The sequence below is a fragment of the Ciona robusta genome, chromosome 6, assembly GCF_009617815.1.
Source record: "Ciona robusta chromosome 6, ASM961781v2".
NCBI lineage: Eukaryota > Metazoa > Chordata > Ascidiacea > Phlebobranchia > Cionidae > Ciona > Ciona robusta.
Window position 1 is genome coordinate 2223708 of NC_143240.1, and position 13524 is coordinate 2237231.

The window sequence follows — 13524 nt, forward strand, 5'->3', positions numbered from 1 at the left end:
TGGTAGCTTTTCATATACCTGCCAATAGCCTTATAGACTTAATGCACTTGTTTAGCCCTGAACTGCATCGAAGTATACGTCTTAAAAAATCAAAATAAACCGTGAGAATTTTATTTATCGCATTTCTATGAATTTTGTTTTGATTCAATCGGTGTTAAAATAACATAGAAAACTTTAACTGCAATAATTTAATTGTCCCGAAACTTTTCTGCTTCTGACTGTACATCTAAATCGGGTTGCTGAAGCAGAATACCAAACGTTAGCCATGATTGCAAATTTGCAATGTACCGTGAACTTTTAATGTAGCGGGCATTAATTATTAATGACCCAGTCTCTTTAAAAATGCAGAGTTATGCATAATTAATACTGATAATTTGAGTAGTATATCGGGATTCTAAATTTGAAAAGTTACAATAAAACAGTCTTCTCGGAGCCTACGTTTACCGAAACTGTATTTCTCGTGTCGCAACATAAGCTACCAGCTTCTAATAATCTATATATTTCCTGTTCAAACATTTTACATCCGCCTGCACGCCTGTCTGCAGCACAGTCAGTGTATAAACACATTCGCCTGCAAGGACAAGGGAGAGACCGAGAGACGATAAGAAAAACGAAAGTTTACCATAGGTTTACTGCAGCGTCACTAATGTTGATCTGCTTCAGTGTAATCTAGCATAGCGAGAAAGTAAAATTTGATGGCAGTTTGCTATCAACAGTACTGTAGAAATTAGGTGCCTTGTTAAGGAGAAAATGAAGAATCAGCAGACTGTACAAACAAAACAAAAAAACTGCCCAAGACTCAGTAGACTTACAGGCCTACTATATGCTACCGTTGCTGCCATATTCGCAGCAGTGGCTTCGTTATTGACGAAGTATACCACGACTGCAGAAGCATCTCAGTTCGTACTGTTTCGTTGTATTGTCCAATACCTGTTTCTTCTGCCTGTTATAACCTACCGACGAACTAGTGTAATTGGAGACAAGAGTTCTCTCTTAAAGTTCATTCTTATGCGAGGCGCATGTGGTAGTTTTGCTCTTACACTGTTGTTTGTCGCTATACAAAGATTGCCTCTCGGAGATGCCGTAGCAATAAGCTACACATATTCTGTACTGGTTGGATTCTTCGCCTGTTTATGTCTAAAAGGTACGTCATTTGAAATAGTTTAGATGTAACGTAGACATGTCTGCCTGGGTGTTGGGACAATGGGCCCACTGTAGCATAAACCACGCTGCGGAACCCCACATCTAAAGGAAAGAACGTATACAGCCCTGCTATCTAAACGTGCCATATAACGGCGTTTCTATAATGTTCAGGCTAAGATGACAACCAATGTTGTCTACTTTATATTTTCCTTTTTTAAAAGGGCGTTGTTATTAAATTAATTTAACCTTTTAAAATTAACCTTTAGAATGAGTAAAGAATTGTAAATTGATTTAACCCCGTGTGGCGGGACCACGATAGTCATTTTAACACAGGTGTTGGGTTTCACACATTTGTTAGTTACCACGTGCGTGTCACTGCGGCACGACACTGGGCTTGTACTACCACAAGCAAGAGGTGACTGTACGCATACTATTTGTTTAACTAAATTTTTACTTTTCAGAGACATGCAGTGTTTTCCAGATTATTTTCACATTGCTAACTGCAGTGGGAGTTCTTTTCATTGCGCAACCACCCGCAATATTTGGAAACACTGATGCGGCGTTACAAGACAACATGAAATACCCTGAACGAGTAATTGGAATTATAGCTGCAATTTGCTCAGCGATTTTGAACTCTGTAACTTATGTCATCGTTCGTAAAATGGGCAGCGAAGTTCATTTTACCATATCTATGTTCTACTACGCGTGGGAAGGCGCCGTTATATCGTTAATCTATCTAGCCGCAGCCGGAAATTTGGAGATACCGACGCTATCGGATTTCCCATACATCACCGGTGTTGCAGTCTTTGGATTAATTGCCCAAATTTTCATGACTATTGCACTGCAGGTAATTTAAAACGATTGCTTTGAAAGAAAATGTTTTCATACTATAGTAGTTTAGGGTAAAATAGGACAAGTTTTCATTCTATTTTGTCGTTCCAATTTGGTTGTAAACTACCAACATTCGAACAGTTATATATAGTAGGATAGGGGAAGATGGGACACCTTTGGCACCTAATATCCAAACATCCTGGTAGTGTTTTTATCAATTAAAAACGGTCTATGGGAGTCGTAAGGATACGGTTTTATAATTCTTTGAGTGTTTTTTGTTTGCTATCATACAGGACGGGAAAATAGAATGAAAAGGTGTTCCATCTTACCCCATCATACTATAACTATAAGCAATCGACTCTGAAAGAGCGTTGTTAAATGTTTTGTGTGCTATATGTGTCCCATTTTACCCCACAGTACTATATATTACATAATTCTAATCGAGGCCTATACTTTGCAGAAAGAAAAAGCTGGACCTGTTACTTTAGTCCAAACAACGCAAATTATCTTCGCCTTCCTTTTTCAATGGGCTTTTCTAGGAAACACTCCGTCTCTATACAGTGGTATTGGAGGTATTATGATTTTCTGCAGCTCGTTTGGAGTAACGTTATATAAATTCTGGACTGCGGCGCCGAAAAGTGGAGATACAGCAAGCGATTTGTTGACAGTTATTAAACAAGAAAGGACAACTTAAGTTTAAAAACTGGTAAATTGATACACGCATATAATTCACCAAAAATGTGGTCATTTATAGCAATGCTATGTTACACCACGTGTGCCTGCTGTTGTATAGAAAGATACCTATATATAATAAGGCGAGGGAAGATGAGACACTTTTTCATCCCATTTTCTCGTCCCACTTGGTAGTAAACAAAGAACATTTAAAGAATTATAAAACCGTAACCCCACGACCCCCATAGACCGTTGTTAATTGTTCAAAACACAATCAGGATACTTGGATATTATGTGCTAAAGGTGTCCCGTCTTTCCCAACCCTACTATACTATACTTTGCCAGTGAGCATAAGGTGTATGAATGCACCATATGTGTCTGATGTATAAGAAGACACCTGTGTTATAACTTGACCATAAGCATGAAGTGTATGAATATACTATGATGTTTGAATACAAGAATACACCCGTGTTATAACTCTACAGTTTGCATAATGTGTATAAAAACGCTATGCAAACCTCTTATATATATATATATATATCCCTTCACATTTTGTTATTGACGTAAGTCGTAAAACGTAAACGATGCGCAATAGAAAAGTGTTCTAACTTTGTATTTTTCTTTAATTATATTTATTTTAATATTTTGTTCAAATCTTTCAAGTTTCAAAAACAGAGATTTTCAGTTCTTGGGTAAATCGTTAGTATTCACCGTTAATATATTATTGTTGTTTTTATGCTATTAATATATTGAATGTATATAGTTACAACAAACTTTAAAATGTGTGATTGTACTGTACATTCATTACTTTTCTTTAAAATGCCGATTTAAATACGATTTGGAACTATATAAATAGAAGCACAATTGGCCTACAGTGTTTTCCAACAGTAGTTAAATGATTTCAACTTGATCTGTGCTCTCGTACGCCACCTCTTGGTCAGTATAATTTGCAGTAAGACCGTCCATGGTGTAATTGGCATTCACGTCTACTTGGTAATCTGGTAAAATGTAAGTTTATTTCAAAAACAAGGACATTTTTGCCCACATTCTTCTGTACTCACAAATTTAGAAAACCATGAAAAAGTTAAAAGACGCATTCTGATTTTCTTGACAAAAATACAAACACAAGTGACATTTTGGCCGCCTTTCAAATTCTAACACTTTAAAATCTTATTTTTACCTTCCTGGTACCCATCCTTGTGGCCAAACACCCATATCTGGCTGGTACCTTGTTTAACACATTTCAGTAAACCTACGCTTAGATGGTGGATATTGTATGTAAGACACAGGTTCGTATCTGGATGATAAATGTGGCCGTCCTGTCAGAAAACGCAATAGTAATTTACATGTAGTAATATTTAGCTTGTCTGTATAGTCCATAGGTTACGGGTTCAAGACCCGACGCTGCTATCATCGTAGGTAAAACCCAGTGGTTCCGTATACTATATCGGTTGTTTAAAATGTTGGCAATGCATTACAAAAATAATCACCTACAAAGTTACATAACTCGTAAGCAAGGTGCATGCAACAAAACACTTGTTTTATAACTCCTGCCATTGCTCGCCACGCGAGGATAAATAAGTTACATTCACTCATATACACAAAAGAGCCAACGCATGCAATCGCCACTTACCGGTAAAAAGACCCATTTTTGGCTCTCTGTGACGTCATGCCATGGATGACGACATCGTTCTGTCCAAACTTCTTTCCCCTTAGCAGCCAAACATAATTCAGCGATCGTATTCTGACGGATTTCACTTTGTTCCGTAAGCTCAAAGTACTGAAACACACACTGGTTCGTGAAAACATAAAAATCTTGGATTTTGTTTGAATGAGAGAATGTTGCCAGTATTGGCGAAATATGAATAGTAGGTTGGGGTGATATGGTCCACGTATCATTCTCTTTTATCGTTCATTTTGTAGCAAACAAAGACTATTAACACAATTATGTAACAGTAGCCTCACAACTCTAAAAGAGCGTTGTTACAGCGTTTCTTTCTGAATTTACTCGTCTCCCGGAAAACTGACCGGTGTACAAAACTAGGATACCAAGGGCCATTGGTTCAATTCCAGACACGGTAGAAATTCGTATAACTTACTTGGCCTTTCCCAATGCCTTTACATTTACCAACGTCGAGAATCGAACCCGGGTTCCCATGGACATTGTTTGAATCAAGACAAAACTCTTCATTCGTTGAACACCTGATCTATATGTTTAACATTTAAATAAATGAATGAATGTAAATTATTTATCCTCGCGTAGCGAAGAATGACATTTGTTATAACATGAGTATTTTGTTTCACACACCTAGTTCCCGCTAACGCGATTTTTATCCGCGTCGTGTTTTAACAACTGTCGTTTTGATGCTAATTAAATGTTCTTTAAATTTAAATGTCAAAAACATTTTCTTACCTCTCCGGTTAAAATAAGATCTTTATTCTGAACAACATAAAGATCCGGAAACACTTCATGCATATACCATTCAAAGTTCCCACACTGTAAGTCTTCATGTAACTGCTTTCGTTCGTCCACGTTAGGTAGTTCTAATCCTCGTGCCTGTTAAATATGCATTCACTTTTTATCCAATGCACGACAGGTATGTAAAAACTAATAGCAGGAGTTATATAAAAGGAAATATAATGGCAACACACACTGCGTGTCGTACCACATAATATGTTTGCCAAGCAGGGTAAATAAGTGACTCCGACAAATTTAACGTTACCGCAGTAAACTAAGTTATTAAATGAATGAATAGAACTATTGTACCTCCTTTTGTTTCAGCTCAACGCCAGCAGTCGTTATGATTTGTTCTGATTCATACACATTGTGCTAGCTTACGAGTCACAGAAAAATAGTTGCCAATCGTAACTCTTGAATAAATCAATGATTCAAATAAATAAATGACTGATGAATGAATGCTGAATGATAATGAATGAATGAATGTTAAATGAAAAATTAATAAATATGGAAAGTTGAATGAATGGCGAATGAATAAATACGTTGAAAGATTGAATAAACGATAAGTGATTAATGGTTGATTGAATGAATGAATGAACCCCCTTACCTTCGGTGTTCGTCTGTAAAACATCCACTTATAATCGTCCATCCACAACTCGGCTATTCTCATCTTATTATAAACGATGTTGTTCAATTCCTCGTCTTGTGAATAAGGTTTCCTGATTCTTCCAATATGTCCAATTCGGGAGCAAGGCGTGATCTCAACTGAACCCCCGCACAGCCAAACCTAGAAAGGTTTTTGGATTTTAAAAAGTTAAATATGTAACACAACAAAACTTTTTTTAAAACATGTATCACAACAAAACAGTTTTTATAATTTAAAAAATCGTTCGAATACAGTAGTCTTAAGATGAATAAATTATTTAATGCAGCGAAAAGAAGAGGAATATATATACCAACAAAACGATCCTTAAAAGACGCTATATAGAACACCTATACTATACACATATACCATTACATTTTTCTAATGCACCACATATACCCGAAACGAAATTTCCAGATTTTCTGAACCAATTCCGTCCATATCCGGGTCGTATGCTCCGAGTCGGTAAAAATATTCTCTATCCATTGTGAAAGCTGCACCAGCCATAACAGGAGTTCTGTAGACAGATATTAAAGCTTAGATCACAAGTTGTTGTGATTCACAACCAATATAAATTGAAGCCAAGAGCTGTGTCACAGTGGTTAAAGTCTGTCTGTAGCCCAAAGGGTATATAGGTTCGAGACTTGACGCTGCTATAGCGTATAACGACCGCTATTCTCTGCCACGCGGGGATAATTATCACTCACGTAAAAGCGTCGTCTCTTTCGTGAGTCTGAATCGACATTCCTTTATTTCCAGGTTGCGTCTCCCAATGAAACTCCAATCCCCAGCCAAACGCACCAAGTGGGACGTTCCTTGGAACCAAAGATGGCGGATAAAGTAAAACTTTGCATTGAAAATCGTTGGGACTGGAAACATGTTAAATTCTACGTTTCTACTCGCTAGACAAGGATTCGAACCGTGACCCTATGTTTTATTGCAATAAATGAATAAAACCAAAGCTTCGCAAAATGCACGATAATGGGAACTGTAAGAATGAAGAAACACACGAGCAGCAATATAATAGTGTGGGGTAAGATAGGACATGTTTTATTCTCTTTCTCGTCCCATTTGGTAGTAAACAAAGAAAGAACTACAGAACTATATAACCGTAGTCCATGACTTTAAAAGAGCGTTGGTAATTGTTCAAAGCAAGATAAGGAAATATGGGATTTGGATGCGAATGGTGTCCCGTCTTACCCCACAGCTCATATAAGCGAAGCAATAAAGTACCTCGGCTCGATAGCACCACAGTGCGGCGAGAATTATATTGCACTTCTACTTAAAAAAGAAAACTATTTTTAACTTCAAGAGAAAGAACACAAACTGCATTGGAGTTCTTTGTACCGTTATTTAAACTGCTACTTTAAAAGATCTTGTATATCAGTATATATAAAATATTTTAGCTAGCAAAGAACAATCATTTTAGTTTACATATCCCCCAAAATTATCCATAAAATTAGATATGTGGCAACCCATAAGCAGGGGAGATGTATGGAATAGAACATCCATGTTATAACGGCTGTCGTTACCCCGCCACGCGAGGATATTTAAGTTACATTTTAGTATAGTTTAAGATCTAATTTATACTAAGTACAGATTTTCCATAATGGCGTATATGTAGAAACCAGAAGAGATAGAAAGTATAAGAGATAGGTGAGACATTACGGCCGTGATTTGGCATTTTGCGCTAAGCCTACTATACAATGATTCTACTGTATATTGCTCTACTATCCTCTAAGCAGGTCCCGCTCGGGCCTGTGACGTCATCCATTGCACCTATATATCGTTTTTGATCAAGTTTTATGTAGTGACTTCACAAACCACATCTGGGCTGGTACGTCTTCACATTCTTCGAGTAAAACTGAGTTTCCGACCGCAGCCATGCATTTCATGCTTGCTAAGTGACGAAAGTGACCGTCCTGTAACACAAATTAAAATAACATTTTAGCAAGCTACTCTTGTAAGTAACTGTTGTATAGTAAGAAGGTGGGGTAAGATAGGTCACGTTTTAACTCTATAAACAGTAAATTAGTAGGGTGGGGTAAGATGGGGCGTTTTCATTCTCTTTTCTTATCCCATTTGGTAGTAAACAAAGATAATTTACACAACTGTTGCGCCGCGACCGGCGTTGTTAGTTGGTAAAACACGATCATAAAATACGGGTTTACTACTAACAGTATCTATCTTACCCCACAGTACTATATACATGCATTTTAACTAATGCACATATAAAATCTTTGCTTACTTGTGTTAACAGCCATTTCTGCTCCGGGGGTACAGCTTTTTTCGGGAAAACGCAATCATAGGTTACTACAGAGTTCCCACTTGGTTGCAAGCAAAGTTCTTTTGAATAACTATGGCGAATCTCGCCGTTTCGAGTTAAGTCAAAATCCTGGAAAATTCGGTGTAAACTTTTGTTAAAATTGTTTTAATAACATTGTTGGGAATTGGTAAGCGGGCACGAGGTGTATGAAACAGAACACCCCTGTTATAACTATTGTCCTTGCTCCGCCGTGCGGGGATAAATAAGTCCCATTTATTCATTCGTTCATTTATTCACTTATTCATTCATTTATATTGTCCGATGACTGTTTTTTAAGGAATTTAGCTTTTTTGTCCTGATTAAACCCTTAAACAAAACCCCATAGGTAACTGAAGAAGTATTAGCCATACCTGATTTACTCCCATACCATGGCAAACATACATCGTCATTTTAACACCGACTTTCCCATCAGGGTTGGCAGAGTCCAAGCAGTATTTGCTGTCACGGTCTTTATTGTGCCACTGTTGGTATACATGGTGTATTATGTATGTATATGGTAGGATGGAATGGAACACCTTTACCACATATTATCTAAATATCCCGATCGTGTTTTGAACATTTAACAACGATTTATGGAAGTCGTGAGGATACGGTATTATATTTCTTTGAATGTTCTTTGCTTACCACTAAATGAAACGAGGAAATAGAATAAAAAGATGTCTTTCTTTCTCCACTCTACTATATATGATGTTATATTGTTCAATACCTCGCCTCCCTTTAGTATATCTTCCTTCGGGGTAGCATAAAGCGCTGGGTATATGTTTGTTATGTACCATTGGAAGTTACGGCATTTAAGATCATGTCTCAGTTTTATCCTCGCAGTAAGATCGCCAGCTTCGACCTATAAATGTTTAAAAGTCAAATAATAATAATAAATTGGTAGTGGTGTAAAGTGGATAACGTTAGCACATAATATTTTTAATCATATTTTTTTTAACAATTAACAACGCTCTTTTAGAGTGGCGAGGATACGGGTATATAGTTCTGCAAATATTCTTTGTTTAAAATAATGGGACGATAAAGAAACGAAAAACAGTGACCATCTTTCCCTAACCTATTTACCACAACTGACCATTTACAAAATCATATACTCGTATCCTCGACGGTATATCCTATCTTAACTAACAATACTATATAAAAACTCGATTAGAAAACCTATAGGATACTATATACTACAACTAGATCCTATCTTACTCGCAACCCTGCTATGCAAAGAACAATAACCAGTATAGTAGGGTGGGGTAAGATGGGACACATATAGCACATAATATTTTAATACCCTGATCGTGTTTTAAACAAATAACAACGGTCTATGGGAGTCGCGAGGATACGGTTTCATAAATCTTCGAAATTTTTTTGTTTACTACTAAATGCGACAAGAAAATGGAATGAAAAGGTGTCCCATCTTCTCCCACCCTACTATATAACTTACCGCTCTGGCCCTCGGTACTCGTTTATAATATTGTTCCTTGTATTCGTCTAACCAGACCTCTGCTACACGCTTGTTATTATGTGTTATGACGTCACTTCCCCCCGGGTGAGAATAAGGGGCTCTTTTTCTGAACACGTGACCCACGTGGGAACATGGGTGAATCTCAAGCGATCCCCCGCACATCCAGATCTAATGACGTTATATATACGGCATTTTTACATCAGAATTTAAGAAAAAAAAAATACTAAAAATCGAAAGGATACTAAAATTTGTTTCGCCTAAAATAAAAACTTTGATAAAGAAATTAAAAAGTCAGAATAGGCATTTACATTCAACAATACTCACACGCAGTGACATTTCGATGTTTTCCCCTCCCCAGACTAACATATCGTTGTCGTAACTCCCGAGGTGGTAAAAGTATTTTCGGCTCATGGTGAAAAGACCGCCAGCCATCGTAGCCGAAGTTAGAGCTTCGTCGTTTTTGATCGGCTGCCCGGGATTTATTTTTCTAGGGGCCCAATTAAATCCAAGGCTCCAGGACAGAATACCGGTCTGTACTGATCTAATTCATTTTTAAAGCGGTTTGAAGTGGTTCAAATGTGGAATATACCACTTTACGCAGAACGACGGAAAAATACAAGTAACAGAAAACGAGAAAAGTAATCACCCACAAAGTTACATATACGTGGTAACTCGTAAGCTGGCACGTGGTGTATAAAACAGAACACCCGCATTATAACACTATCCCGCCACGCAAGGGTAAATAACTTACATTAGTTCACTAATAAACTAAAGTGCTTGATATCAAAGCAAACTATCTAATTTTACTAAATGGATCTAAATACTATCCAATGTCTAAACCACCGACCAATAACATGTTTCCTTTCATAAGTAATTAAGTAATATAACAACGCAAGAACAAACCTGCGTTTAAACTTAATTTAAGTGAGGTCTAGAAACATAAAACGAAATTAGATTTTGTTTGCAAAATTGGTGCTTAGTTTAAATGCATCTAATAAATTTAAAAGATCATAGTACCAATCGTTTATAAAATGGGTGTTGGGGTAATGGGCCAACTCTGCCTAAACCTAATGTGATGTCCCATCAGCGTAACTCGCTGTAACACCTCACCCGTGTGTAGAATAGCAAACAAATAGCGTAAGTTTTCAGACGTATATATAAGCATACTGGGTGTTGATGGGGTAATGGGCAATATCTGGCCTAAATTCTTGGACCCCAAGTACCTCGCTCATATAGAATACAATACTGTCAGTTTTTAAAAGTATAGGCAGCCTGGGTGTTGGGGTAATTGGCCAAATCTGGCTTAGATCCTATAGAACCATAACAAGGACTTCGCCCATATAGAATAAAATGCAATACCTTGCAGTTGTCAGACTCATGGCAAAGGTGTCGGCATCTATAACTTCTATAACGGGACATACGACTCTAGTGTTGTCTTCCGCTATTCGTTCTAACATGGGTTCGAGCCAATGCGGTGCGCATTCACCTGGAACGGATGACGTCATCAAAAAATTACACTCAAACATATATAATAACTGTGTTTGCATACTTGTATGAATGAATGTAACTTGCATTATCTTGGCGTGGCCGGAAAACGACAGTCGTTAACCTGTGAGCGGGAAAGAGGTGTATGAAACAAATCATCCGTGTTATAACGATTGTCCTTGCCCGCCACGAGATAGTAAATCACAAGTTACATTTATTCATTTATGTATATGCATTTATAAATGATTGTGCATATATACGTATATACGATTAAATACTCACAGTGGGAATCTAGAAACGTTAACACGGATCCCTGCGCCTCCTGCGCGCCTGCCAAGCGAGCGCGGATCAATCCAGCTCGTGAGGGAAGACGAATTATCTTTACAATTTGTAGTTTTGCCACGTAGTCAGTTAACTCTTTACCCAAATTTGCTGAAAAATGTGGAAATGGAAAATGACCAGTGCAAAACTAAATGAAGACATTTCGGAGCAAAAGTCGTAAAACAAAAAAAGATTAAAAATATGCGGTTTACAAAAATTTAAAAAAAATTTTTTTTGAACGATTTAGTTATAATAAAACGTTGAACAGGAGCAAAGCTAAAACTTGGCTTTGTTAATGACTATGCTTTCGCTAAATGAGTCATTTAATGGAATAAAAAAACAAAATATATTAAAACCGACGACTGCTTACATAGTGTACTAGCATCATCAACCAGAATAATTTCTTTGAGTAAAATTTTTGGTGAGTTTTCTAACACACTGTGAACTGTCCGCAAGAGGGCGCACCATGCTTCGTTATGGAATATTATAATAACTGACGTGTCGGGTAAAGGTTTACGCCATTTTCGAACTTTACATCTGCAGATTTATAAAACATAAGTAACTTGGTAAAAATTTAGTATAGGGTAAACAATTAACAACGGTGTATTGAAGTCGTAAAGATACGGATTTATAATTCTTTGTTTACTACCAATTGGGACGAGAAAATATAATAAAAAGGTGTCCCATTTTCCCATCCTACATAACTCAATACTGGATAAATTAAGTAACATATCTTACTCTTGGTCTCTTTTATCTCCCACACTCCTATGCAGGGATATCTTCTGGCACACGTAATGGTTAAACGCATGTTTATCCCAGCCCTCTTTAACCAGTTTCTTTACTTCTGCGCTGTTGTCCGTCACTTTGTAAGCTTTTCCGTATTCTCCTGGGGCAGAGGGGTCAACTTTTGGCCGTTCAAAAAGTGGGGCTAACTCGTCTTCCGTGTAAAAATCCACCGGCTAAAAAAGAGATATGAAGGAATGTAACTTATTTGTTTTTGCATGACTGGCCAACGATAGTAGTTATAACACGGGTGTTTTTTATACACCTCATTCAGATCTTGCTAGTGAGCTAGCACGTATTTACCTTAGTGGGTGATTTTATGTATAGTGTAATAAGTATTACGTTTAAATTGAATGTAACTTTTTACACTTGACTCGTGCATAGAGAAAGTTGTTACAACACGGGTGTTCCGTTTCATTCACCTCGTGCCCGCTTACGAGTTACGGCATATGTTTAGATAGAAGCCCCAGGTATATACCCGTGTTTTAATTCAACGTTAAATAAAAGAGATTTTCCCGTACAAGAAAAAACATGTATTACAAGTGACTGTACCGCAATATCAACAAGCCTTATAAAAATATTTACACAACTTAAACGAACCTGTGACGCGTACATGTTATCTTTAGTGAAATTGCCGCCCGGCTGTTCAAATTCTGCTCCCCTATGCTGTGCTGGTGGAACCGCTTGATTTAGGTTCTCCGCGGGTTCGTAGTATACGTCATCCTTGACGTCATAATCGAACATGAATCGGTGTTCGTCGGATTTTCCTTTGCCTACTGTTGATGGCTTTGTGGACAACATTGCGTATAAAACGCCACATATTACTAAAGCTATTATAACTCTTGTAAGACCCGTTCGGTAAGGCCGGGGAATCAAACGAAGAATGGCCCGCATGTTTACCTACTGACCTGCAAAATTAGCATATAGTAGGGTGGGTAAGATGGGACATGATTATTCTATTTTCTTTTCTAATTTGGTGGTAATATACGAAGATGTTTACAGAAATATTTAACCGTGGCCTTTCTGAATAAACGTTGTTAATAGTTCAAAAATCGATCGGTAAATATGGGATATTATGTGCTAACGGTATCCCATCTTACCCCATAGTACTACATTGTCAAAAAGCTTAAACAACAGAAATAAAACTTTAAAGTTAACCTGCAATAAAACGACGTCATTTTTTAAAAATGACTCTAAAAAGTCCTGTAAAATCTGGCCCTGATCTATAGTGATGCGCATAAAAGTCGGACGATTCTCGTAACGAAAACCATTCAGAAATCAAGCTATACGAATTATATAACCGACGCAATCAAGGCAACGATTTTCATTCTGACAATTTTTGAACTTTGGCCTGGACCTTGTCCACTATACGGGCAACGTATTTAAATTTAATCGATTTTTTGTCATAG

At 37.3% G+C, this 13524-nt stretch overlaps 2 protein-coding genes across 3 annotated transcripts; one reads left to right on the plus strand and one right to left on the minus strand.

Moving 5' to 3' along the window:
- Window positions 1–334: 334 nt before the first annotated feature.
- On the plus strand, window positions 335–3518 carry LOC149734853 (solute carrier family 35 member G1-like). The gene is made up of 3 exons (XM_089879723.1): window positions 335–1144; window positions 1605–1990; window positions 2435–3518. The coding sequence occupies exons 1-3, from the start codon at window positions 751–753 to the stop codon at window positions 2666–2668; spliced, it is 1014 nt and encodes a 337-aa protein (XP_089735849.1). The 5' UTR covers window positions 335–750; the 3' UTR covers window positions 2669–3518.
- LOC149734854 (polypeptide N-acetylgalactosaminyltransferase 4-like) lies at window positions 3268–13045 on the minus strand. 2 transcript variants are annotated; one of them, XM_089879711.1, is made up of 13 exons: window positions 12716–13045; window positions 12071–12291; window positions 11703–11869; window positions 11294–11443; window positions 10886–11012; window positions 6455–6562; window positions 6147–6264; window positions 5712–5891; window positions 5060–5203; window positions 4746–4853; window positions 4280–4426; window positions 3827–3965; window positions 3268–3644 (listed from the first exon to the last, which is right to left on the minus strand). In XM_089879711.1, the coding sequence occupies exons 1-13, from the start codon at window positions 13007–13009 to the stop codon at window positions 3538–3540; spliced, it is 2010 nt and encodes a 669-aa protein (XP_089735837.1). In that variant the 5' UTR covers window positions 13010–13045; the 3' UTR covers window positions 3268–3537. The 2 variants fall into 2 exon arrangements, with proteins under 2 accessions (XP_089735837.1, XP_089735838.1); XM_089879712.1 differs by lacking the exons at window positions 3268–3644; window positions 3827–3965; window positions 4280–4426; ... (3 more) ...; window positions 6147–6264; window positions 6455–6562 and adding exons at window positions 6665–7669; window positions 7996–8142; window positions 8424–8534; ... (1 more) ...; window positions 9506–9694; window positions 9851–10067 and having other exon boundaries at window positions 12716–13041.
- Window positions 13046–13524: the final 479 nt, after the last annotated feature.

Coding starts and splice junctions, on each gene's coding strand:
- LOC149734854 (XM_089879711.1), bottom strand. CDS start 13,009: ATGCGGGCCATTCTTCGTTTGATTCCCCGGCCTTACCGAACGGGTCTT. Junction 11,870..12,070: donor GGAGATAAAAGAGACCAAGA/GTAAGATATGTT, acceptor ATAAATCTGCAG/ATGTAAAGTTCGAAAATGGC. Junction 11,013..11,293: donor AACGTTTCTAGATTCCCACT/GTGAGTATTTAA, acceptor CATCCGTTCCAG/GTGAATGCGCACCGCATTGG.
- LOC149734853 (XM_089879723.1), top strand. CDS start 751: ATGAAGAATCAGCAGACTGTACAAACAAAACAAAAAAACTGCCCAAGA. Junction 1,145..1,604: donor CGCCTGTTTATGTCTAAAAG/GTACGTCATTTG, acceptor TTTACTTTTCAG/AGACATGCAGTGTTTTCCAG. Junction 1,991..2,434: donor TCATGACTATTGCACTGCAG/GTAATTTAAAAC, acceptor TATACTTTGCAG/AAAGAAAAAGCTGGACCTGT.